Genomic DNA, 26,844 nt, shown 5'->3' with positions numbered 1-26,844 from the left:
TGATGCATTGAGTATCTGTCCCTGCACTGACCTGTCAGCCCACTAAACAGGGGCAAGGGCTGGTTCTCCTCCCCACCTTGTCCCCAGGCTTGTAGTCCAGGGCAACAAATTCAATATTTGATAAATACCAAGTCCTTTCTCAATCCCAAACCTACCCTGACCCACCCTCCTTGGCCCATGGCCCTGGGGTGACGGTAAGGAGTCACAACCTCCTGGGACAGCTGGTCCTTCTCCCTACACCCCTCCCTGCCCCCCAGAATGGATTCTGGGAGCCCCTGAGTCCATAGCACTGCCACGTGGACATTCTCCGTTCCCACCCAGCACAGTCCTGATGGTGACAGAGTCCATTCTCGTCTTGGGCTCCTGTTTGTCTGCCAGCTTGCTGCCCCTTGGGGCTGCACGGATGAGGCCACCCTCATTCTACCTGGGACAGTGGGGTAGGGTTGCAGGCCATGAGCCCTCCATGTTCCCTACCTGCTCACCTCTGGGCTGTGGTCCTTCCCGCCCAGCCCCACGCATTCCTGGTGCTGGGGATTTTCCGGCCACTACAGCTCCACTCACACAGGGCCCAGGACACCACCTCTCTTTCTTGGCCCCAGACTTTCAAGAAGGTAGCCTCTGTTCTATGGGGGAGGGGATACTTCACTGTTCTTGGGACCAGAGGCAGCCCACTGTGGGTTAGCCACAATTCTCCCTTGGAGAACAGCCTTCATTTCTGATCTTGTGAAGGACTTGGGGAGCATTTGAAGTTTTCCTCTGCTCCATGAGACCCAGAAAAGATGGCATCTTGTAGCTTGCCTCCCTCTTGCCACTAGGACCTCCTAGAGTTTCTCTTCTATTGTGTCTCTCTCTCGCACGGTAAGGGCGGGGCCCCATGCAGGCCTCTATCCTGTGTTATCTGCCACCAATGTCCTCATGTGTGACTCATCCCGTTGTCCTTTTTTGACTTGGCTGTCAGGACACAGAGCCTGAAATGCCATGCTCAAACACGGTCTAAATTGCCAGTGTAAACATGTCCTTCCATATCCTCCCCACCACCTCATGCCCCTGCCTAGACATGTCTACCCCTGCCCACCTACTGGCCAGGAGGCTCCTGCCTCCCAGCTTACAGGAGCAGACTCTTCTCACCTCTGTGCTGGAGGCTGGGCCTCACTGAGCTGGTGTCAGAGGACCCCTGATGGGAACAGGGCCTGCCTCTCTCCCTCTAACACCAACAGCATGTCTTCATTTTCTGAGCTCAGAAAAGAGATCATGAAAAAAAACCAAAAAACAAAACCGCTTCTGACAGGAAAAGCACAGCATTTTAGGCAGTGGCCAAACAGTGAGGCGGGGACTCAAATTCACGGCCTTTGAGGAGCTATCCTGGCCTGCAGTAGCTGCCTAGGGGCTCACAGGAAGTTGGCCGCAGCCCTTTCAGCCTTGATTTCCTTCCATTTCCAGAATGCCTGCCCTCTGCAGCTGCTGGGAGCATGTGGCACCCCAGCACCCCACCCGAGGCAAGATGAGGACTGGACAGGGAAGAAATGAGAGCAACCAGCAGAGCAAAGGCCTAGAGGCTGGAAGGGAGAGTCCAAGCGAACTTTCTGCAGAGAAGGACATGGAGTTTAAGCTTGGATAAGCTTGGATAATGGATATCAATGGATAAGCCCTTCACTCATTGAACGAGGTCTTTAAAATGCATTGAGAGGGCTTGTGGGGATCCCTTAGTTTGGGGACTGGGTCTCATATGTGTGTTCTCCATTGCCCCTGCCCAGGAGGTGTTTGCTGAGTCCGTGTGTGAAGGAGGTGAATGTTAGAAATTATTTAACGATGGGGGGAACCTCCCTTTAACGTATATGGCTGAGTCTCCAGGCCTGAGAGAGGTTTCTGGCCAGGCTGAGGTCAGAGGATAATGCAGAAATGCTGCATCTTCTGGCAGCAGAGGTCAGGGAGGCTGGCCCACTCTGCTGTCTTTGCTCTCACTGGGCTTCCTCTGGGGTCACTTAACCCTCCAGCTTTTGTTCTCCCCACTTGCTCCTGCCCAGTCTGTGCACCCCCCAGCCCTCTACTTGCCCTCCATAGAGCTAAGAATGAGCATCTCACGGGACCCAGGGGGGTTGGCCGTGGGGAGGCTGGGAGCTCCACCCTACCAGGGGATGGGCCCTAGAGGATGAGCCGCCAGCCCCATGCTGAATAGCCGGCCATTCCCAGGTGCAAACCTCAAACACAGCCCCCACAAGTCTCCATGAAAACAAGGAGGTGACCCATGTTGTCATGGCCACCCTTCACTCTCCCCACAAAGAGCCCTCCAGGTTGGTAGGAGACAGGATGACCTGGTCTAATCCAAGACTCTAACAGTCACACAAAGCTGAGTGTCTGGGAGGACCTCCTAGAGGAGGTAGGGCATGAGAAGGCCCTAAAGGGAGGCTCTAATGCAAAGGATTGGGAAGGTTTCACTCAGTGTGTTCGAGTCTGGCTTCAGGGTGGTAGGACCATTTATTTTACATTATTTTTAAATTCTTGAATCCTCCTAACTCAGCATAGGGCATGACACATAGTAGGTGCTCCATAAATGCTTGCTGAATAAATGGATGGATGATGGATGCTTGGCCCCCAGTTAAAGAAAGGAATGACTGAAGAGTCTCACTAATCCTAGTACATGCCACATGGCTCAATAGCAACACTTATTGAGCACCTAGTATGTGCAGTCAGCTGAGCTGGGACCTGCATAGGGCATGACTCTGAGGGAGGCAGCAGGTGAACTGAGATGGGTTCAGCTCCTGCCCTGTCACTCACTGGCTCTGAATGTGTCCTGACCTTGTCCACCTTTAGCAAGGTCTCTGACATCTCCCCTCTGTCTCCGTCTCTCCCAGGAGGTGCCCTCCCCAGTCCACCCTGTTCTGACCATCCGAGCCTAATGGTGAGCTTGGGGCCCTGCTGGCTCTCCCCCACCACCCCCGCCTGCTCTGGGAGCATGTGCACAGGGATGTGGGTTTTATTTCTGCCTTTCCTGCTGCTGGGCAGACTGACCCATGGAGCCTGGTGTTTCTGGCCTAGGCTCCAGCTCCTCCTTGGTGGGCAGCAAGGCAGACCTTGACTCTACCCCTTGCTCTGGGCTGGGGCTCTACCACTGATGCTCCCACCTTAGATGAAGGCTGACCCTCCAGTGATACTGACTTCTAGCTTTCTGGGCCAGGGAGGGGCTGGGCCTCAAAGGAAATGGTCTAGACCACCAAGTCAGGCTTCTCAGCCCTAAACTAAATAGGGTGAGCCCAACTTATCTGACCTACACAGGGGCCGGTAAGACCATAAAGAACCCCACTGTTTATTGAGCATTGCCATGGCCTGGTACTTTCTGCTTGACATCGTGACTCCAGAGCAGCTCCTGGGGGCGACTCCCCTTTCACAGCCCAGCCCAGGAGTCAGCGAGGTGTAGTGACCACCCCACTGCCACACAGTATATGGAGCAGGGCAGACCTAGCCCCACTTGGCCTCTTACAGCCATGCAAGGGATCAGGACCACCTAGAGCATTACCCTGGCCACTTCTTAATCCTACAATGGAGCAAGATACTGTGTACCTCCTGCATTTCCCGCAGTCCACCTGGCTCCCCTTCCATTTTGTTCTCTTTTTCAGTGGCTTCTCCTTCTCTGTTTAAGTCCCCAGTGACTCACAGGCTTCTGAGTATGAGTGTGCCCTACAGCCTGGTCTCCTGTCATGGCCCTGCCCGGAACACCCTCTCTATCCAACCCCCAGAAGAGGTGACCTTTCCCATCTGGCTTGGGTGGCCAGGAAGCAGAAAGGGATGCCTCCTGGGTCGTACTCCCTCAGCTCCCCTTCCCCAGGGAAGACAAAGAAGGGTTACATCAGACTTTCATTCATTCCTTACCATGCCCTGAGCCCTCCTCTGCACCCAGCCTGCATCTAACCCCAGCCCTGCCCTGTTTATCGGTAAACAGCCCACTGGAGTGGGCAAATGAGAACTAAACTCAACTTGCCCACCGTCACATAGCTCACAAAGGCCAGGTGGGGACTAGACCTCATGCATTCTTACTTCTAGGGCTGTGTTCGTGCTTTCTGGTCCAATGCACAAACCTTTGGGCATTGAGGATTAATCTCCCCTGGCTCACACCACTTTTAAACCTTCCTCCAGCTCTTCCTGTGTTTTCTCTGGCTCCAGTTTGGAAGCAGAAACCAGCCATGGTCCCACATATCTTTAGAAGACCCAGAAAGTGTTGTATGTTCAAGGCTCAAAATGAGGGAACCTGGGTTCGTTCCAAGTTTTGGAGCTGACAGCCTTTCGGGTCACTCCCCTTGTGCAGAGCCAGATACTCATAGGCTTGACCTCCAAGGGGTTGCTATGGCAGCTGCAGACCCCATAGGTGGGGCTCCTGGGTAGGAGGTGCTCACCCAGGGGGAGACTCCACACCTTCACAAGGCAGCCACAAGACTTACTGTTAGAAGCAGTCACAAGACTTACTGTTAGAAAGTCCTTCAGGGGCTCTCAAATCATCCTGCTCTCTCTACTGCCTCCCTATCCCCCAGTCTGCACACTGGGACCCAGGCCTCGGGGCTGGAGAAGACCCCTGCTTCACAGCAGAACTACTCCTATTGTCTCCCCTTTGGGCCGGGCCTGAGCCAAGCCCCTGGACTCTATTAATCCTTTGATGAAGGTTGTATTGTTATTCTGCTCACTGTTGAGGAAATGGAGGCACAGAGAGTGTCAGTGGCCAGCCTGAGATCCCACAGCTGTTGGATGATGAGATGCCTCTGGAACCCAGATGTATCCCCTCCCGCCACTGTCTCTGGCCACACCTGTCCCCTTGAAGCCCAGGCTAAGCCAAGGCCACGGTGGGGCTTGAGCAACCAGTGGAGGGCCCATCACCTGGCCCTCAGGGCTCTCAGGACTTGGGTGGAGGCTGTCCAGGTGCCGCTGGCTGTGCTACAAACCCCTGAGGACAGTCTCTGCCCCCTGCCCAGAGTCTTCTCGGCACTGAGACAGCAGGGTGTTCTCCCCTACACAGAACCTGACCTCACCCAGAATGCCCTGTAAGCCAAGAGACTTGTCCTCCAGGCATCTCCGACTTGGAGCCATCCAGACCCTTCCAGGTCCTCCCAGGTCCACCCCAAGCCAGGAAGTCCTAAACCCCATCCAAGGGCCCAGAAGTGCCTGGACAAGGAGCAGAGAGCCCAGGGCACGGGGCCTCTTACTTGATCTCTGTCTGGCCGCCTGCCTTCCGGGCGATCTGCACCAGCTCCTTCCCATACCTCTCCTCTGCTTGGGCCCTGCAAGAACAAAGTGTGGTCACTGTCCCTTTACTTCTGCTGGCTGCGGCTCCCTTAGATATCTAAGTGGTGGAAGCTGAGGGTCCACTCACTCAGCCTCTTGGGGCAGGCTGAGCCTGCAGGCCCCTCCTTGACAAAGTTTGGCTCCCAGCCCTCCTTCCAAATACATGTTGGGCCAAATACCCGCACATCTGAGGGGACACCAGATCATTCGCTCGTGAGGGGAGGCCCTGGCTGGGAAAACCAGGAGAGTCACACTTCCAACAGCAGGGTGGCCGGGCTGTCTGTTCCCACAGAGCCAGGAGGACAGCCCACGCTCTGCCGGCCCTCGCCCAGTGGCTGGCTCACCTCTGCCTCAGCAGCTCCTCCACGTCCTTGCACATCTTCCTGCCGTCGAGCAGCCGCTGCAGCAGCACCTCATAGCCTGTGTGGGCCGTGAAGTCCCTGCACTGGAACACGAGACAGAGGGACGCGTGAGTGCCGCTGTGTGGGTTGGGAGGGGCACTGAGCTCGAGGTCCTGGCAAGGACTCCGCTGACATCCAGGAAAAGTCTGTGTCCAGCGTCTGGGGCCTGCCCTGCCTGTCTGCCTCCATTCTCCCATTCAAAGACGAGCTCTTGGGCTTCAGGATGTGGTTTCGCACCACGGGGCCCCTGTCTGTGGGGGTGCCAGGTGTGTGAGCCCTACGCACCATGGCGCTCACAGTCTGGGACACATCAGCTTCACACAAGATGGCCGTGGGGAGGGCCGGCTCCAAGGCCTGGTAATGACAGCCCCGTAGGGTGCCCAGCAGGGCTCGTTTCCGTCACATTCCCAATAACCCTATTATCTTGGTTGTCCAAGTGAGAACACTGAGGCGCGGATGGGTACGGTGCCCATAGTGACACAGCTTGGCAGTGGTAGGCCTGGCGTTGGACCCAGGCTGTCAGGCTGGAGTCTATGCTCACCACCTCTGCACCGCACAGCCTCTGCGAAAAACTGCACCAATCATGTCTCCATCAACAACTGTGTGCCAGATGCCATGCCAGGCTCTGTGTGGGCTCCCGTAACCGTCTTGTACCCACCTGGCAAGGTGGGCATCGAGAGTGACTTGCATCAGGATGCAGGCACATCCTAACACACCCAGGACACCTGACACATGCTTAGCACCTTAGGGCCAGCCCTGAAACAGGACAGTGGGGAGAGGGGCATTTGGGAGAGTTCTCCTGGATACGACTGCCCCTCTGCTGCCTGGCACTTTCTCAGCCTGTCCCAGGGCTCCTGACCAATCTGATTCTCCTTTCTCACCCCTGGAATGCATTCTGAGCTGCTGGTGCTGGACTTAGTCCTCATAGTCAAGAACTATAAGAGTCGGTCTAGGGAGTGGGTCTTGGGGCCAGGCTGCACACGTGGCTGATTGGCAGAGGAGGGAGATTGATCCTAAGAGAAAGTAGTGAAACATTACGCTGAGAGCAGGGGCTTCTGTGTGTGTTTCTTACCTGAGCCTGGCCCCCACATCCAGTCTTGGGGAAGGACCACCCCCCAAGATGCTTGGCCAGGCAACTGTAAATTGAGGCAATCCCTGAGATTCAGCACCTAGTCTGTCTTCTTTTCCATCCCCATGGACCCCCAAAAGCCTCAGAGACTGGAGAAAGGGTCCCTGCTCTCCTGAGTGCACACATCATAGCCCCATGTCAGACCTCAGCAAATCAGTGGGGCTTTCCCAAGGCCACACCTTGGGGGAGGTAAGTCTAGCCCATCTTAGAGTCAAGAGCTGATGGTGCACCTTTCCCTGCCCCATGTCTTTCCTCAAATGCTGTGTATGGGCATGTAGAGAAAGTCAGGAGAGGAGTCTAAATCAAGGAGAGCTTCCCCCAGGAAGAGGCATTTGAGCCAGGTTCTGGGAGAGAAGGTGCTGTTCTTCCAAGTCTAAGTAGAATAGACATGGTAGAAAGGGCAGAAATTCCACAAATTGTCCCAACAGGCCCTGTGCCAGGCCCAGCCACCCTCAGCAAACTCAGAATCGTGGAATCTCCAGGCCTATAGCTCACCTACGACCCCAAACTTATTCCCTCCTCCATAAGCATCCCTAGAAATCCCTGAGGCCCAGACTCAGCTGCTGATTGGATCTCAAGCAGTGTGCCTGGGCTCTGGCTGGCTATTTGGGGCCCCAGGGGAAGGAAGTTGTCCCCCTAACTAACCCCTGCCAGCCTGTCCTGGATCAGGCATCAGCCCCCAGGCTGGTGTGGTTGAGCCAGGCTTTCATTTCTGTGGTTTTTGTGAGTGGCCACTTGCCCACTAACTGGTCAGCAGACCCTGGTTTCCCACCTCTCAGCCTCTGCTCTCCCTCCAAATGCCCCTGGCAGAAGGCTATGACAGCTGGGGAGGAAAAGGAATCTGGAGCCTCAGCCTCCTTCCTTCTCCCCACGAGGGAGGCATTCTGAGCTGGACACCACCATTCAGGACTGAATTCCACAGACCACCAAACTGGGAAGCATCTTGTCCAGTGCCCCCCAGTCCCAGGGAAACTGAGGGCCAGAGAAGGGAAGGACCTACCTCAGGAAACACAGGCAGAGGCAGGACAAGAATGTGGACTTGCAGGGGCCCTGTCACTCTCCATGAAGCCTCTGGGAGAGAGGGCAGAGCTGGCAGACTCTGTACCCTGCCCCACACCCCACCACAGCAGGTTGCTCTGTTCTTCCCTCCTAGGCCCCCGCCCGACCCCAACTCTCCAGGGAAGCCCCTCCGTCCTTACTGAGACTCCCAGAGTGGAAAGAAGCAAAACCAAACCTACACTGGCCATTCTGTAGGATGCAGAAGGTAGCAAGGCCCTTCAGGCTGGGTTCCCAGGAGCTCAAGTCCCCAGAGCGCTGTAGGCTCAAGAATCTTGTCTAGCCTTTGCTCAGAGCCACAGTGGTGCTAGCAGTGGCTGTGGCCAAGTGAGCCACTGTCGCAAGTGACTAGATTGTTCCGAGGAAGTGCTTGGTTCCCCCAGGGCTGCTCCTTCTCAGCACCGCTCCCCTTCCCCCAGCCTGCATCCTCCTCCTTAGCCCCTACTCCACCACCTCCTCCGGGGAGTGGGTTCTGACTCATTATTCAGAGCTGGGCAGAGTCCTGCTCAGGCTGCTGTTGAGGAAACGAATGAACCAATCATTCAGTTAGATAATCAATCAGTCCTGCAAGTTCACAGGCCCGGGCCCAGCCACACAGTCACCCCTGCCAGGGCCCACCCTGGCCTTCCTTCCCAGCACCCACCCAGTTCCACCCTGTGAGTACCAAGGGCTCCATGTCAGCCCCGCTCCTGTGCCGGCTGACATTTCCACAATGCAGAAGCCACCAGGCAGGGCCATTCACCTCCTTCCATCTACTCACAGCCTCTGTTGCCTGAAATCCACCCATGGCCTTGATCGTGGTGAAGTCTACCGGCCACACAGTGCACTGTGAACATCACAGGGGTTTTCTCATTGAAAACGCCACACACCCAGGGTGGTTAGGACGGTAAGGAAGATGCCTCAAGGGGGGAGGTGACTACCCAAGATCACCCAAATGGTAAAGGTCAGAATCTGGAATATGAATCTAGGTCGGCCTGTCCCCAAGCCCACATACCTACACCAGTCATTCAATAGATAGTCCAGCACTGTTTTTCATGTTGAAACATCAAAAACTAGTTTTAAAAAATAACTTTGGAAAATGATTACTGAAATTCTTTCCAGCTTAAATCAAAGCTGTATTTTGGGCTATCATTCAGTTACCATGGATTCACAGAGACCAGGTCTGTGCCCAGGCTAGGTCAGAGAAACTCTTCCCTGGAGAAGGGCCACACGGGCTCTGCAGATGTGCACACTAAGAACCAGCAAGCGGCCAGAAGCCATGCCCCATCCCCACCAAGTGGCACCTACAGCAAGCCACTCTGGGGTATGACGCCAGGTGGTGAGAAGGGTCCCCTCCTTTGGGAGGCCTGCACAAGCCAGATGTGGGGACTTGCCATCACACTTGTGTGGCTACTCTGGGCCTCCCTTTCCCCACAGAGGAGCCAGATCAGGGCTGAAAGATGTCTCCCAAGGCTCTAAAAGGAATGCTCAGGAAAGCTCTGAGCAAGTGGAATCATATCTGTGCCTCAGCCTCAAGGCAGTGTGGGGAAGGCCTGGGTGCTCTGTTCTACCTGGGGACAGCCCATCTGCTTCCTTCTCTAGGTGGGTCTAGGTGACAGCCATTGTCCAGGCCTGAGCTCTGCCATGCTCCCACTTGGGTGGATAGAAAAACAGCCTTTGTACCCACCATGACTTCACCCTTTTCCTACCCACATCGCCTTTTTCTTTTCTGAATGTTTTATTTATTTTTGAGAGAGAGAGAAAGAGAGTGGGTGAGGGGCAGAGAGAGGTGGGGCAAAGGATCTGAAGCTGGCTCTACTGTCAGCAGAGAGCCCAATGCGGGGCTCGAACTCACGAACCGTGAGATCATGACATGAGCCTAAGTCAGACGCTTAACCGATTAAGCCACCCAGGTGCCCCTACCCATAGCACTCTTGGTGGTTGCAGGGGCTAGGCCACAGAGACCAGGGCCTGAGCATGCCATTTCCCCTTTGTGGGACTTGGTTTCCTCATGAAGGAAGTGGGAAGAGACCAACCTCTCCCCTCTAGGGCACAGCCCCATCAGGCAGACCTACACAGTCAGGGAAGGTGCCCGGGCCTGGTCTGAGAGACTGTACAGACATCAGCAGACTAGCTGTCAGTTCACACCTCTGGTCCAGTAAAATGGGCCCAACAGATCCCACCACTTATGGTTGATCTGAGAAGCCAATGAAATAATATGCAAAGGTGAGAATGGTGAACAGAGATCAGAGCATGCCCTAAGTAGGGTATGAGGCTAAGGATTATTACCCACATTTTACAGGTGAGGAAAATGGAACCCAGGGAGTTCACCTAACTTGCCCAGAGCCTGCAGGACACAGCCCGGATTTGAACCCAGCTCTCCCAGGGCAAGATCTTGGCTCTTACCTTCTCAATCTCTTGCCTCTCTGCAGTTCCCCAAGCTCAGCAGCTGCTCCGCAAGTTGTAGCTCCCCAGGCCCTGTCCTGTCCCTGCCTGCCAGCCTGGTGCCACCCCCAACAGACAGCAGGGTGAGAGGGTTGGCCTGTCCAGGAATTAGCACTGATATTTTTCTGGGGACCAAGTGGAGGGTGTGGAAGGTAGCTGGGAAGAGCCATCTTGTGACTTTCTGCCCATGAGACCTTGCTGACAGGGAGGAAGGAGCCACCGCAAAGGGCTGTGTGGAGGGGACTGCTGGGTGCAACTAAGAGGAGTCAGAAGTGGACAGGTGCAGGCAGCAGAACAGGGGGAGACTCGGTGGGGGAATGGGGACACCGAGGAACCAGCCGAAGTACCCAGGAGACCAAGAGCTGGCCTGCGGGAATCTGCCACCTGCTGGGCCATTGCCAGCTACCACCTTTCACCCCTTTAGAGTCACTGAGCCCACACCTCACCACAGCTGCGGAGACACCAGAAGTAGCCAGCAGTGGGTATGGGTAGAACACAGCAAATGAAGAAACGAACCCCGTTCTTCCCCATCGTAGGCTCCCAATGTGGAGTGTTCAACTGAGCAAGACAGTGAACTTGTGACATGAGATAGAGCTGGAGTGAGTTATACTGAGACTAGAAAAGGACTAGAAAAGCTCTAACACATGCCCAGGCATGGGGAAGGGAAAGCTAACAGTGGCTTTAGAAGGTGGAAGAAAGAAAAGTTAAGTGGCCAGCTTGCACCTTACTGGGCTCAAAAAACATTTTGCAAAATGTTAACCATTCTTGTTGAAAATGTTTCTAATGTCTGTCATGCTCTTGGGTTGATGGGCTCTTCATTCTTTATTTTTATCCTTTTTTAAAAAAGAAATATCTGGGGCACCTGGGTGGCTCAGTCGGTTAAGCGACCGACTTCAGCTCAGGTCATGATCTCACAATTCGTGAGTTCAAGCCCCACGTCAGGCTCTTTGCTGACAGCTCGGAGCCTGGAGCCTGCTTCAGGTTCTATGTCTCCCTCTCTCTCTGCTCCTCCTCTGCTTGTGCTCTGTCTCTCAATAATAAATAAACATTAAAAAAAATTTTTTTTAAATAAAAAGAAATATTTATTTTTGGAAGAGCGCGAGTGGGGGAGGGGCAGAGAGAGGGGTACAGAAGATCTGAAGGGGGTTCTGCCCTGATAGGCTGACAGCAGAGAGCCCAATGCAGGGCTCAGATTCAGGAACCACGATATCATGACCTGAGCCAAAGACATATGCTCTATCAACTGAGCCACCCAGGTGCTCCAACCATTAAAAAAAAATGTTTTTTTTTTTTAATGTTTACTTATTTTTGAGAGACAGAGAGAGACAGAGCGTAAGCTGGGGAGGGGCAGAGACAGAGGGAGACACAGAATCCAAAACAGGCTGCAGGCTCTAAGCTGTCATCACAGAGCACCACACAGGGCTCAAACCCCCGAACAATATGATCATGACCTGAGCCAAAGAGGCTTAACCGACTGAACCACTCAGACACCCCTGCCACTGACTTTTGTGGAAAACCACCTTTTATCAGCGGGAGAGGAGACGGAACAGGAGACTAGTCTCACTCTTCTCACCCCAGAAGCCCCAGACAGTGGCCTGAGCAGGCATCAGGGGCAGCACGGTGCCAGCCGCACTGTCCTATCCTCTCGCACACTACTTTCACTGAAGGGACCTCTGCAGCCAGTGTGCCTCCTATGGCCAGTTTACCGGCCACAGTTTACTGTTGCCAGTCTTCTGTGGACTGAGAAACCAAAGCCTAAAGACAGGAAACCTGACGTGAGCACTGAACTCTCCAGAAGGCAGCTCCATGAAGGCAGAAAGTGGGTCTGTTCTCTTGCTGGGTCCCAGAGCCCAGAATCTGCACAGCAAATACATTGGACAAGGGCTAAATAAATGTCTTAGGGAGGCCCTCAAGAGGCTGTGGCTTTAAGACTGCTGGCTCCTGAGGTTCCCCATGGAGGGGACCAGATCACTGGCTTGCATTTCAATGATTCATTACCCAGCACCTTTATATAAACCAGACAGACCCATCCCCTCTACTTCTTAAAGCAGTATTATCATCCCCATTGTACAGATAAGGAAACTGAGACTCAGGGAGGATCAGTCAATGAATAGTAGCCAGGGTCTTTCCACTGCCCCACAGCTACTTCCTCACAGTGGGGCTAATCTCCACCATTCTTAGTTAGCAAATTGAGGAAGGCAAAGGGCCAAAAGCTCAGGTATGGCTTGGATGGATGGATGGATGGTTGGATGGATGACCAGAGACTTCAGTAAGCAAGCTAGTTGCGTACCTGTTGTAAAGCAGGTGGCAGGTGGGTAAAGACAGGGTCCCAAGCCAAGGCCCTTGGGGAATTGGTGAGGAACACTGTCACCTGCAGACCTTTGTGGGGCTATCAGGAATAGAAGGAGTGTCTGTGGCTGGTGTCCCCAGAGGCCCAAGCCAGGACTCATGGAGATAGAGAGAGGGAGGCCGACTCCAGATCAGCACAAGGGCTTCCCAAAAGCCGAAGTGATCCCAAATATGGCTACACAGGGTGAGCTGCTTCACCAGGTGGAGAGCACCCTGTCACAGGGGTCTGTAAGCAGGTTAGGGATTCTGCAGAGAGGTCTCAGCTGGGTCTAAGTGTCCCTGGCCCAAGGATTGGGGGGTCCATGCATAAGCAGATAAATGTGGGGTGATTTATAGTTTTTCTAAGATGGCCCAGGGTAGGTGTCAGAGGGAGAGATTCAAGAAGGTAAAGGTGGACTTTTATTTTTAAAAGAACAAAAGCACGTTGAATGTGGTTAGATGAGCTACACTGAGATCAGCTAGGCTGACAGGAGCTTGAGATTAGACATGAGTTTCCAGAGGCATATGGGTGGATCAGCTGATTAAGCATCTCTAGACCTTGGTTTAGATCACGATCTTACGGTTTATGGGTTCAAGCCCCGCATCGGGCTCTGTGTTAACAGTGAAGAGCCTGCTTGGGATTCTCTCTCTCCCTTTCAAAATAAATAAACTTAAATAAATAAATTTAAAAAAAAGAAATGAGTTTCCAGAGGACTCCACTTCTCCACTGAGCCCAGTCTGACCGCCTCCCCGGGGCCTTCAGGGGCCTTCACCCAAGCAGCCAAGCAGTAGAGCTGCCTGGTTGGCAGGGGCCCTGAGATGTCTGGGCCCCTCAGCCTATGGCCAGCAGTCACCCTGAGCCTTCCAGGGGCCCTGTCAGAGCCCTGCGAACTTTCAGAGCTTCTCAGGGATCCCACATAACCAGGTATGGGGGGCAACACTAGCACCAGAAGAGGACTACCATGTATGCGGGTGGGGAGACGGTGGGGGGTGGGGGGGGGGGCATAGGGAAACACTTATCTTAGTAATACTGACCACAGGGTGCTGTTGTTTGAGGAAAGCAAGAATGAGAGAGGTTATGTAACTTGTCCAGGCACAATCAGCAATTGTGTGGGCGGGCCTGGCTTTCAACCAAAGTCTGTCTGGTTTGAAAGCTTTGTTCTTTTAAATAAGCCTCCTCAGATTATCAGGAAGGAAAGGTCTTGGCTACCACACTCCCCTCCCCAAGTCTGTGAAGTCCTGCCCACTTCCCTTATGCATTCTCAAGTCTTAAAGGAGTAGCTCGACCCCCACTTCTTCCTACTGCTTTGTGAAACCAAAACGTGTGGAAAGATTAGAAAAGGGAAGGGACAGGGAGTGAACACAAGTCCAGGCAGAAGCCTGCGGGTGGGAATGGGCCCCTGAGGTTTAGAAGACTGGAAGTCTAACGCACAGAGCTCTAAGTGGTCACGGTGAGATCTGAGTGAGGCTGGAGCAGGTGTCTGAAGAGGTAGCCTAAGGCCAGCTGGAGGAGAGACTCATGAGCAGGTGTGGGACCTTCCCAGGAGGTAAAGGGAAGCTTCGCCAGGTTCTGAGTTCAGGGGATGGGAGCTGGGTGGGATGCAGACAGGTAGAGGTCAGTGCTCTAAATCCATTATCACCTCTAATCCTCAGCACCCCCTGGAATGTCAGGCCTGTGCTATTCTTATTGCCCCCTGTTACAGATGAGCACCTGAGGCTCAGCAAATGGATGATTGCTCAGGTCACACAGTCCCTCTGCACTGGCCCCACCAAGCTGGTGGGGCAGTGGGGACTCCCTAGATCTAGCACTGGGTGGAGTAGAAAGCAGATGCCAGTGGCCGAGGGTGAGGGAAGCAGTGGGATGCAGAGGATAGTTAATGGAGAAGAGGAGAGAACTGAGCCACCCCAGACATTGAGCCCTGGAGGAGACTGACCCCTTCAGCAAGGAGAGGCACCGTCCATTCCCTGTCCATAGCCAGCCACACAGGGCCTCTTGCCACATAGTTTGTGGGTGACCAGCCAGAGACTAGAGGCCAGCACTGATGGTCCACCTACTTACCCTGCACATCCCGTTCCCCTAGTTTCACCCCTCCTACACACCTACACCTGCCAGGGGATACCCTACAGAACACCACCCCAGGAGGAAGCCCAGGCAGTGGGATGTGGGCAGAGCTCAGGCATTGGGTTCTCGTCCTGGCCAGTTCCATGAAACAGGCAGTGCAACTTTGGGCAAGTCACTTAACATCCTGAGCACAGAGCCCCTCCTGTGTAAAATGAATGTGAACATATTGCCCACCTCTGGGCTCTAGGACTAAATGAAATAATACATGGAGGAGCCCAGCAATGGGCACCCTGACACTTAATGAGCTCCTGGAAAATGGTGGCCATGGTGATGAGTACATATGAAGTCAAAGAAAGGAAATAAAAAAGGAAAGCTAGGTGTGAATCTTAGCTGTGATACTTATTTGGACTGGTTGCCTCTAATCTCTCAGACTCAATTGTTTTTATTTGTAAAGTGGGATGAACACTTGCACTTTGTGCCCTCACAGGGCTGATGCAGGGTGTCTTTCTTTGTGGCCGTGAATTGCTCCTCCTTTGGGCTTGAGACTTGCTCAAGATACAGAGATGAAGCCCTGGAGCTGCAGAGGAGCCCCGTTCCCATCCCTACGCCTTTTCCTGAAGGCAGGGACAGACCGCTGCAGCCTCTGAAGAAGGCCCTGTGGCCTCCTCTGCCAGCCTTGTCAGGTTCTGGATCTCAGAGCTGACCCTGGGTTCTGGGTGCTAGCTGGGCTCCTGCACCTGCAGGGGGTCTGCACGTGAAGCTCCTTGCCTTTGCAAGGCCATTAACAAGCATGTTGCCACAAAAATCAATTTAATACAGACAAAGAGTCAGGCTCAGAGAGTGGAGGGACTCACCAGGGCCACCCTGTAAATGTAGTAGAATCAAAGCAGGGCATTAGCTTCTAAAGGCAGTGTAAGAGACAAAGATGGCACCTTCTACAGTAATTTAAATCGTATGGTACTGTCATAAGGATAGGCATATAGACCAATGGAATAGAATAGAAAGCCCAGAAATAAGCACATATATGATTTTCCACAAAGACATCAAGGTCATTCAATGTGGAAAGGAGTCTTTTCAACAAATGGTGCTGGGGAAAGTGATATCCACATGCAAAAGAATGAAGTTGGACCCAGTCTTTACACTGTATACAAAAATTAACTCTAAATTTATCCATGGCCTAAATGTAAGAGCTAAAACTGTAAAACCCTGAAAAGAAAACATAGGAGAAAAGCCTCAAAACACTGGACTTAGCAATGATTTCTTGGATTTGACACCAAAACCACAGATAACAAAAGAAAAAATAGATAAATTAGATTTCATGAAAATTAAAAACTTATGCATCAAAAGACAACATCAAGAGAGTAAAAAGATAATGCCCAGATTGAGAGAAAATATTTGCAAATTATATATATGATAAGGGATTAATATCCAGAATATATAAAGACTTCTTACAACTCAGAAAACACTAACAAAAGAGAGAGAGTATGAGCAGGGGAGGGGCAGAGAGAGAGAGTTGAGAGCTGTCCACACAGAGCTGAGGACACAGGGCTTGATCGCAGGAACCATGAGATCACAACCTGAGCCAAAATCAAGACTCGGACGCTTCACCGACTGAGCCACCCAGGCACCCCAAGAAATGAAATTCTGATGTCTGTTGAAACACAGATAAACCTTAAAGACATGCTAAGTGAAATAAGCCAGACACAAAAGGTCAAATATTGTATGATTCTACTTATATGAGGTTCCTAGGGTAGGCAAATTCATAGAAAGAAAGTAAGAGACGAGGGAAGGGAGATGAAGAGTTACTGTTTAATGAGTCCAGAGTTTCTGCTTGGGATGATGAAAAGTTCTGGAAATAGGTAGTAGTAATGGTCGTGCAACATTATAAATATATTAATGCTGCTGCATTGCATGTTTAAAAATGGTTAAAGTGTTGGGGCGCCTGGGTGGCTCAGTTGGTGAAGCATCCGACTTCAGCTCAGGTCATGATCTCACGGTCTGTGAGTTCGAGCCCCATGTGGGGCTCTGTGCTGACAGCTCGGAGCCTGGAGCCTGCTTCCGATTCTGTGTCTCCCTCTCTCTCTGTCCCTCCCCCACTCATGCTCTGTCTCTCTCTCTCTCTCTCTCAAAAATAAATAAACATTAAAAAAATTTTTAAATGGTTAAAGTGTTAAGTTTTATGTTATGTATATTTACCACAATAAAAAAACATAATCGTAGATTATAAGGTTAAAAAGCAAAACGAAACAAACCTCTACCCTCTATTCATTCACAAGTGAGTCAAATGAGGTCACCTAAGTGGTAAAAGCCAGCTGTATGCTGGTTATCAGCAATGGCAATGCATCCAGCATCACAATTATCCACGCCAACGGTTCTCAACCCTGGCTGCACTTTGGAAACACTCAAGAACTTAGGAAAATACTGATGCCCAGCCTCCCACCCTGAAATTCTTATGTAATTGACCTTGGGTGTGGCCTGGGCATTGGGATGTTTGAGAACAACAGTCCTACAAGGTTTGGCTCCCTGTCACATTTTCGATATTATCTCCAAGTACTACCCATCTCGGTCATTTGGCCTCAGTCACACAGGTCTCCTTGTCCCTTGAATATGTCAAGCACTGTCCTGCCTCAGCCCGTCATCCCCTCTTTCCTTCCCAGTATGGCTCAGCTTCTGTTTTCCCATGTCCACTCCTGGGAAACCCTGAGTCCCATCTGGCCACCCCATCCCTGCCTTGGCTGTGGTCTCTGGAGCTCCAGCAGGCACTTCCTGTTGCCCAATAGTGGGTGCTGTCAACACCAGCGGAAGGGGCTGTCATTCCCCCACGTTCTCCTCACCCACTGCTCAGAGTGCCAGGTCTTAGCGAACCACCGCACCTCCCAGTAACCCCCAAGGGCTCTCTGACCTAAGCCTGAGAAGGTAGCAGCCAGGTCTAGACCAGCAACCCCAAAGTCCACCTCGGTGGTATCCCCAGTCCCACATCCCCTCTGAGATTTCTGCCTGCAAAACAGGCATAAGAATACCAAGTTCACAGAGCTATTGTTGGAAGGAAATGCATCTTGTCATTTGAAGCCATGGGAATGACTCTCTGATGGCAGAATTTAATGTGTAATGGTGAACAGAGTTGGGGAGGCATTCTGGGAGTAGGAGGATGCACATACGTGGCTCACCCTGTAGTGTACATGCAATCCTAAGTCTGGGTCCCTTAGAACCTGTTTCTGGTCTGCTAACTCCCCATAGTGAACAGCAGAAGGTGGTCCCCTTAGTGCTGCCCTTAGCCTCCTCATCTTTAAAGCCTCTGTCTTAGATGAGCATCACTCTGACATCCCACATGAGGAATCTGAAGTTCAGAGAAGGGAAATGATTCTCCCCGGCCCAGCAAGTGAAGGTGGAGGCTAGGAGAGGCATTAAAGAAGGCCTGGAGGGAGGAGCTGTTGGAGTGAGTCCAGGGAAGAGCCCCAGCACGGGCAAGCCCCCAGGGCACAGGGTGCTACTCTCTCTTGCTGGAAGTCCAGGCAGTTTCAGTTTCCACACCAAGTTCCCTTCATTGTGTGGTTTGCGGCATCAGCTAGACTCTGGGTGAGGAGGGAGGGCATCCCGCCCACAGCCTGCAGCTCCTTTTCATGATAGGAAACATCCGCTGCTGGAGAGGGTGCAGGGAGGTAGAAGAAAGCGTCTCTGTCACCTCTTAAGGCCGGTCAGGACCTTTCACAATCTCCAGTCACTTTCCTACCAGTCGCCCTGCATGAGCCTGTGGGCCAGAAAACTGCCTTCCAAACCCATTGTGCCCACTCCCCACTTCCACACCTTCGTCCATGCCATTCCTTCCCCTGGGCTGCCATCTGCCAGCCTGCCTTCTCCCAAATCCTTGCCTGCCCTCCATAGTCCAAGCAAGGCCCTCCCGCTCCATTCTGGGGGGCTACCCCCGTGGTGTGTAGTACACAAATCCCAGGAACTGGAGTGCAGGGGGTCATTGAGAAGCAGACCTTGTTTTCCACCAAGAATAAAATTGAGGGTGACCAAGGCTGCTGTGGCCAGTAGATCCTCCAGGTGACCTCTGCCAGCCTCACAAATGCACAGCAAGCATAACCAGAGACCTCTGCCTCCTTCTCACACCATCAAACAGCTGGCCATGTCCTGGGAAATAGGCACAGATGAACCAAGTTCTTGGGCCCCAGGGGGACGATGTACCACAAAGTGCACACAGAGTATGTGCAAGAGGTAATGCTATCAAACCACAAATTTCACTTAAAATCTCAGGCTTGAAAACAGCAGTTGCTTAGTTTTGTTTTCAAGTATTTTCCTTTTAATGACATACATAATCTGTGTTCACTTACAGAAAATTAGAGGGGAAATGGAGAGAAAAATAACCCTACTTCCAAAATGACCGAAATCAATGTCAACATATAGAGTCAACATATACAATGTCATGTATCCTATAAGAATTATAACTGAACCAAGAAGAAACTAGTCAATCTCCTTGAATTCAGAGGCAGAATATGATGGTGTCCAATAGACCTGGGAGGGAGTCCCTGCTCTGCCCTGGACATGTGGCCATGGAGTAGGCCCGCCCATGCCTCCATTCAGGAGATAGGAGGACATTGACAGAGAGAGTCTGTCCTCACTCCTTCAGACGGCCATGGCCAAGGACACACTGGGAAGGCATTTGGTAGCAGCAAAGGCAGGACAGCTAGGGCCTCCCTCTCCTACCTCCTGCACTGTCTACAAGCCCCTGATGCTTGGGAGGACCCCTTCCCCAGCCACTGGCCTCCTTGGCCTTCAAGGCCATAGGGGCCTGCCCTGCTGCAAATTCTTGAACAAAGTCTGAGCAGGCTTCAGTTCGTGGCAGAGCCCCTCCAGGCCTGGCCCTCCCAGCCCCTTCCAGGCCACTCCGGTCCCTCCTTCCTGCATAAAAAGGCTCCTGCCCAGCTAGAGATGCGGCCCCACTATCTCACTCAGGAATGTCTCTTCTCCTGGGAATCCACCCAAGAAAATAATCCTCAAGTGAAAAATTTTGATACACAAAGATCTACCCAATGCATCACTGTCTAGAGTAATGAATAATAGGCAGCAGCAACCTACATGTCCAACAATAGGGATTGGATAAATGAATCATACATCTACCAAATCCACAAGCTGGACTGTGTAGCCATTAACAATGGTGTTTTGAAACGAGGAAATCACACCCACACCCACACATGTTCAAAATGGAATTATGATGAAAAGAGGCAGGAGCGTCCACAACAATGTGAGTATACTTAACCCTACTGAACTGTACACTTAAATGTTAAAATGATAAATTTCATGTTAAGTATACTTTACCACAATTAAAAATAAAGTTTAAAGTGAAAAGGGGTGCCTGGACCGCTCAGTTGGTTGAGCGTCTGACTCTTGATTTCAGCTCAGGTCATGATCTTGCCGTTCGTGGGATTGAGCCCCACACCCAGCTCAGCGCTGAAAGTGTGAAACTGGCTTGGGAGTCTCTCTCTCTCTCTGTCTCTCTGTCTGTCTCTCTCTCTCAAAAATAAATAAATAAACATTACAAAAATTAAAATGCAAGGAAAAAAGATACAGGAGAATACAAAATTGTGTACACAATGTGCTTGCACCTATGTCAAATAATGTTAGGGAAGCAGAGCAAAATATTACCAGTTGTCTTTGTGTGATGAGACTAAGGGTGCTTTTCTCCTGGCTTTCTCTATTTTCCTACTTTCTTCTTAGGATCTTATATTTATTGATTTTATTTCTTTAGAAGGTATGTACATAGCTTTAAGGGCTCAGAACAGAGTAGGTATCCAATGAGCATCAGCCTCTCCTGATTTTCTGTGAGGCCCCAAGACAGTGGTTGGCAGGTCCTGGGGTGGGGGACAGGCCAAAGTGGGGCCTCTATCCTAAATGGGGAACCTCAGAGTCTCAGAACTGGGAAGGGGAAGAGGCAACAGCAGCTGAGCCGACACAAGAGGGGAGGGATGGGCCCATCCTCAGCCCCTGTGTATCCCTGGTGAGTCATTCCCCCACCCGGAAAGTGGTGCCTTCCTCTGTGCTCTGTCTGTTGGGGAGCTCAGCCCCTCCCAGGATGACACAGAGGTTTCCAGATGATGCTAGAGCCTAGCCTCAAAGGGGAGAGATGTGACTACAAGTCAGAGGGAAAAGTTCAGGCTTGCTCCCTCTGTCCTCTTTGGTGGTCCATCTTACCCCTTAGGGGTGAGATGTCACTGTAATATATGTGGCCCATCCTCCTCAAGCCCTTACGTTTCATTTTAACAACACCAAAAGGGATAGGATGTGGATCTCAATAAAACCTGGTTCAAAACTAGATTTTCCTTCTTAAAACAATACTCAGTGGCTTCTTCGCAAAGCCTGGGAGGGAGCCAGAGGGTGGGATGGGAAGGTACAGCTCAGAGCAGGGCACCCCGTGCCTGGCCCAGTTATTAGGGAACCTCAGTGTTCAGTGTTGGACAGTAACTTCCTTGAAGGCCAGTCTCACTCACCTGATTGGATGTGGGGGTGAGGGTAGGTAGGGATCCAGCTTAGACCACCTAGCAGAGAATACTGCTCAACAAATATTTGTAGAATAGAACTCAAAAGAAATGAAGGAGAAAATGGGTTCAGGAAGGCAGTGGAACCATGTTCATGCATTCATTCTACAAACATAGACTGAACACTGTCCCTCGCTTGCCAGCCCTGTGTTGAGAATTTAGACAGATGTTTTCTGCAATAGAGTTTGGCTGCCTGCTGGGAGCCGAGACACTGGCAAGGAGACACTGGGAGGTGAGGGGCAGGACCTTGCCTTTTTTGGGTTTCTGTGCCCGTCTGACTCACTGCTGGGCAGGTTATATGAGATCTAAACCCTTCTCAGATCAGGCACCTGATATTCTTACCCTCAACTTCGTCTCACTGACAAGCCCCACTCTGAGGCCCAGCCACTAACTTCCTGCAAAGCTGCGATGCTTTTTATCATTTGTATGTGTAACAGAAATTAAATTATCCCTTCCTTCCCCCTGTGGCTAGTCCACCCCTGCCTCACTCCATAGTGGCCTGCATCTGAATGTTTTGCCACAGAAAATAGCAGGCTATAAATAAATACTGGGTAGTCACATTGATAAATTAGAAATACAGGCCTGTTGAGAAACAGAACTGGCCTGCTCCCACACTGAATGTTCCCATCACTTCTGAGCCATTATGTCGGCTTTTTATAATTTTTTGGTCTCCCACCTTGCTATCAGCTATCAGCTATCTGTCAAGCTGTCTTTAACAGTTCATATCACTCATCAATGTATATCATGTTCCATGTAGACCCCCTCTAACTGATACATCTATAAATTAAAAGCTTGGGGCCCCTGGGTGGCTCAGTTAGTTAAGCCTCCGACTTCGGCTCAGGTCATGATCTCGCAGTTTGTGAGTTTGAGCCCCGCGTCGGGCTCTGTGCTGACAGCTCAGAGCCTGGAGCCTGCTTTGGGTTCTGTGTCCCCCTCTCTCTGCCCCTTCTCTGCTCGTGCTCTGTCTCTCCTTCTCTCTCAAAAATAAATAAACATTAAAAAAAATTTTTTAATTAAAAGCTTGTTAAAATTATGGGTAAAATTAGAGTTCTTAAGCCCTAAGTAAAAATTATGGGGCATCTCATATGATTAAAGTATATGAGCTTTAATATAAGCTCTTAGCTCCTCAGAAACCGCTTGTGTTTCTCTTACTCTGAGCTAGTGCCAGGAATGGGGCTACATACCACCTGTGTTCTGGATGGTTGAGACTGCCGAATAACTGCAGTGCTATGGTGTTAGACATGATCCTTCTAGTTCATGGGCTTCCTTCCACTATTTAAGACTACTCATTTTGAACTGCTAAGCTATGGAATGTCTTGCCTTGGGCTGGGGTAGGGGGAAAGATGGGGGAGGGGCAGGTTGGGCTCTGTCCCTAGTATTTCTACAGCAGTAAGATCACTGTCTTTTGTTTTACAGATTTGTCTGTAAACTGAGCTTCAAAATACTTCTATAAACCTCGTCTGATCTTCTTACTTCTCTGGGAGGTAGGAAAAACAGACATTCTCCCTCCAATTTGCTGATGTGGCCCAAAGACCCAGTGATCTACTGTGTTGATAGAGGGTGTTGAAGCACCTTGGGTGAGAGCCCAGACACTGGAGCTAGCCTGTCAGGGTTTAATCCCCACTGTGTGACCTTGGGCAAGCTATTTAAGCTCTGTGCCTCAACTTCCTCCTCTGAATAATAGAGATAACAATAGCATCTACTTCATCAGTTTAAGTAGATGAATAGATCAACAGTCCTGAGAACAGTGCCTGGCACTTCTTTAGTACAAGTAAGTGTCATTTGTCCTCATGGGCTGAGCTGAGCATCAGGGAGAGGGGTTAGAATTCAGAGCCCTGGGGTCAGTGATGATGACCATGACCTCCTGGTGTGTTTGCCAGGCTCAGGGTGAGAGGCTCCCACTGGGCACTTCTCTCTGCTCTGGCCTTGCCTAGGCTATACCCTCACTCCAGTCCAGGGAGCCAGCAGGGGAGGAGAGGAGGCACTGGAGGTCTTGAAGCCTGCGATGGCTCAGAGGTGGGGCAGGCACAAAGCATGGCTGGATGTCCCTTAGAAAGCCACCACAGCCGCAGCTCCTTTATTGCTGCTGCTGCTGTCCCTGCCACACCTTACCCACTCTTATGCCATCCCCCACTGCCCAGATCCTGCCATGGGGGCTGCTCCTTGCCAGAGCTCTGCCCTCAGGAAGGTGGGGCCAGGGGCCCTGGGGTGGGACAGACGTCCTAGAGGTGAAACGATCAGGGTCTCCTGGTCTGCCCTGGGCTACAGAGCACCCTGGATTTCCAGGCCCTACCTCTTTCTCCCACTTTTCACTCTAAGTCACAGCAGAGGCGATGACTCACTGCCCCACCCCCTACTGCAGCCAGCACCCCTTCGAGAGGACCCAGTTGCCAGCCTGGTACTTGGGCTGGGCTGAGCCAGGTCTGCCTCCATTGTTTTCTCTGGACTGAGCCCACCTCTTCTTTGTAGAGATGGGGAAACAGAGACCCAGAGAGGAACGGAACGGGTACCCTCCCCAGGTGGCCCTCTGCCCACTGTGTGGTCAGGGCAGGCGAGAAGCAGGCCACTCATATGTTGGCCACAAGCCCCAAGCAGAGCACGGCCCGGAACGGAAGGAAGGCCTGGCTTGTTAACTGTCATCCTCCTAGCCACAGGCCCCAGGAAAGGGCCCAGGGAGGGCCAGGATATTGTCTAAGGCTGAGACGGCTGAGTGAAGGACCAGGGAGTCCTCTGTGTGGTTGAAGGGAGGCACCCTCAGGACAGCCTCATTCCCCAGCTCTAACCAGAGAGGTCTCCGCTTTTTCCCATGAGCTGCTGGGGACAGCCAGAGCTTGAGAAGCAGAGGAAAGATAGAGGCAGGGCTGCTAAAAAGCTGAGGGGATCTGGGGTCCAAAGTGGGCTTGCAGGCTGTGTGGCCCATGCCAAGCCATTTCACCTCCACAAGCCTATTGCGTGCCATCATTTCATGGGGGAAAGGATTTGAAATATGCTTGCACTGAATTTAAGAAAGTTAGCAAGGAATTGCCCAGCTGTGCTGCCTCCTTAAAGGACCCCTAAAGTCTGCAAAGAAGAGAGGTTATATCAGGAAAAAAGAACTGTCATTTGATTACATTAGATCACCTTTTTAAATCCTCCCATTCAGTTGAGATGCTTATTAATATTTATCTGGACTGTATAGCTGGAGAAAATGAGGCTCAGAGAAATAAGATAGCTTGTCCAGTCTCTAAGTAGCAGGGCCAAGATCCCAATTCAAGTTTGTCTGGTCCCCAAACCCATGACCACCCCCCCTCCCTCCTTCACCTCACATGGCCTCCTCAAGCCCCTATCCATATATTAGATTTTCCTTTTTTAAAAAATATTTTTAGGGGTACCTAGGTGGCTCAGTCAGTTAAGTGTCCAACTTCGGCTCAGGTCATGATATCGCAGTTCGTGAGTTTGAGCCCTACGTCAGGCTCTGTGCTGACAGCTCAGAGCCTGGAGCCTGCTTTGGATTCTGTGTCTCCCTCTCTCTTCCCCTCCCCTGCTTGTGCTCTGTCTCTCTCTCTCTCTCTCTCAAAAATAAATAAACATTAAAACAATTTTTTTTAATTTTTTAAAAGTTTATTTATTTTGAGAAAGAGAGCGTAAGTAGGGGAGGGGCAGAGGGAGGGAGAGAGAGAGAGAGAGAGAGAGAGAGAGAGAGAGAGAATCCCAAGCAGACTCTGCACTGTCAGCTCAGAGCCTGAGGCGGGGTTCAAACTCATGATCCCCAAGATCATGACCTGAGCCGAAGTCATACGCTTAACCGACTGAGCCACCCAGGCACCCCTAGATTCTCCTAAAAAGATCCTGCAGTGGGGAGATGGTCTCTCAGAGAAATCAGGCCTGGGTGTTTAGAGGATATCCCTCCCCCACCTCACTGTGGAGAAGTTTGCAGAGAAATCAGCACCCCAGGCCAAGGACCCCCTTCATCTTCCAACTCAGAAGGGACAGAAGCCCGGGTCACCTCCACAATAATTAAGACCAAAACATCAACCGCTATATTTATGAGCAAACCTTCCTGGAGCCACACCCCCACCGGCTGCCGAGGGGGAAATTTCAGTGGAGCCAGCCTCCCCAGAGCCCATTCCACTTGTTCAATGCCCCAGCTGTCTTCACTCACCCAAAAGGCATCTCTGAACTGAAGCTGGGGCATCATCTTCAGGCAACTGCCACGGCAAAGCTTGCTCTCCTGCCACAGACAGGGCTGAACGAGGGCCAGGAGCCAGGCGCACCGTCCCAGTCCCGACAGGGCTGGCCCAGGCCCCCCCTCTCTGGCCGGCACCGTTTGCAGCGGCTCAGAAGGCAGCCGCAAGCCAGAGAGGAGCTGCCGGAGGGAGGAAAAGGGCTCAACCTGTTTTGTTTGGGGCTAGAATCAGCAGCAAAATGAGGAAGGAGCAGTACCCTTCCAGGGATGGGAGGGCGGGCCCTGGTGTCCGGCAGGCCCCTTGCCAACCCTGTGGTGATGGAGACACAGTCCAGGCTGCAGGACTGAGAGCAGGGATGCCAGCCGCAGTAGCCAGCAGGAGAGGCAGGCTGGTGCACAGGCCAGGCGGGAAGGCAGCCTGGGGCCTGCGCAGGAAGGTTTGTGCAACCTCCCCCCCCCCCCCCACCCCGCCCGGGGCAGGCACCGGGCCCTCGCCCACAGGAAGTGGAGCCGCGGTGCTCCCTGGTGCAGCCCCGCCTGACACCTGCCACTCTACTGCCCGCCTCCACTTGCCCCCTTCCAAAGCCCTAGCTGGGCCATTCTCAGAGCCCATAAACTTAGGGAGCCTGAAGCCCACCGAAGGTGTGGGTGAGGATGGGGCAGGAACCCCAGTGCTGTCGCCCACCATCCCAGCCCCATGGCCAAGCCAGGTGCAGAGATGCTAGATCTCTACTCCCCAGCAGCAAACCATACTGGAGGGCTCACCCAGGTCCAGGACATCACTATCACTCATCAAACCCTGGCTGCCTAGTGCCTCAGTCCACAGTCTGCCCTCAAGGAGCTCGCAGCCTGGGGGCAGACAGCCCTGTGCTATTGTTGGGTGGGGGTGGGGGGCAGGGGGGTGGGGGGAGTGGAAGACAGAGATGGAGTGACTAGGTAACTAGCAAGGGAAAACAGCCTGAGGTCTCATAAGCACTGCCCACCCCCCCACCCCACCCCCCCACCCCCCCCCACCCCCCCCCACCCCCCCCCCCCCCCCCCCCGCCAAGTCTCCAGATTACACACTCTCTGGGGCAGGAAACCTCCCTCAGGAAATGGAGTCTTCAGGCTGAAGAACGTGGTTGAACTGAGAGACAGGATTATGAAGGCATAGTGTGGGAGTCTGAAAACCCAGGCTGAGGCGCCCATTTTTGTTTTGCCTGGCCCCTACACTTTAGTGGTCGAGGGACCTTAATCGACCCTCTAACTCTCTGAGTCTCAGTTTCCCTATCTGCCACCACCACCCCGTCCCCCAACTTTGGAAAGGAGACAGTGTTGAGAACATTACTGGGATTTCCAGTTTGGCTGGGCAGGTGCTGGGGGCACTGTCTGGTACCACCTTGGAAAGAGCCCTGGGCTGCAGCCCCGAACACAGCCCCAAAGAGCCAGGGCCTGAATGCTCAGCAGAAAATGCCGGCAGGGGAGCCTGAGCCCAG

At 52.3% G+C, this 26,844-nt stretch overlaps 1 protein-coding gene across 2 annotated transcripts in view; it reads right to left on the bottom strand.

The window, feature by feature from the left end:
* Positions 1-25,808, bottom strand: part of PSTPIP1 (proline-serine-threonine phosphatase interacting protein 1) — a 46,744-nt gene extending 20,936 nt beyond the window's left edge. Inside the window, exons 1-3 of one of the 2 annotated variants that reach the window (XM_078448914.2) lie at positions 25,346-25,808; positions 5,613-5,713; positions 5,190-5,264 (exon numbers count right to left, since the gene is read on the bottom strand). In XM_078448914.2, coding sequence (XP_078305040.1) covers positions 5,190-5,264; positions 5,613-5,713; positions 25,346-25,381 — 212 coding nt within the window. In that variant the 5' untranslated portion in view covers positions 25,382-25,808. The remainder of the gene's footprint in view (positions 1-5,189; positions 5,265-5,612; positions 5,714-25,345) is intronic. The other variant, XM_078448915.2, reaches the window with a different exon arrangement.
* Between the last annotated feature and the right edge of the window lie 1,036 nt (positions 25,809-26,844).

This window comes from Panthera onca, chromosome B3 (assembly GCF_046562875.1).
Source record: "Panthera onca isolate mPanOnc1 chromosome B3, mPanOnc1 haplotype 2, whole genome shotgun sequence".
Lineage (NCBI taxonomy): Eukaryota > Metazoa > Chordata > Mammalia > Carnivora > Felidae > Panthera > Panthera onca.
The sequence above is the reverse complement of the archived record's forward strand: the minus strand, read 5'-3'. Positions and strand labels throughout refer to the sequence as shown.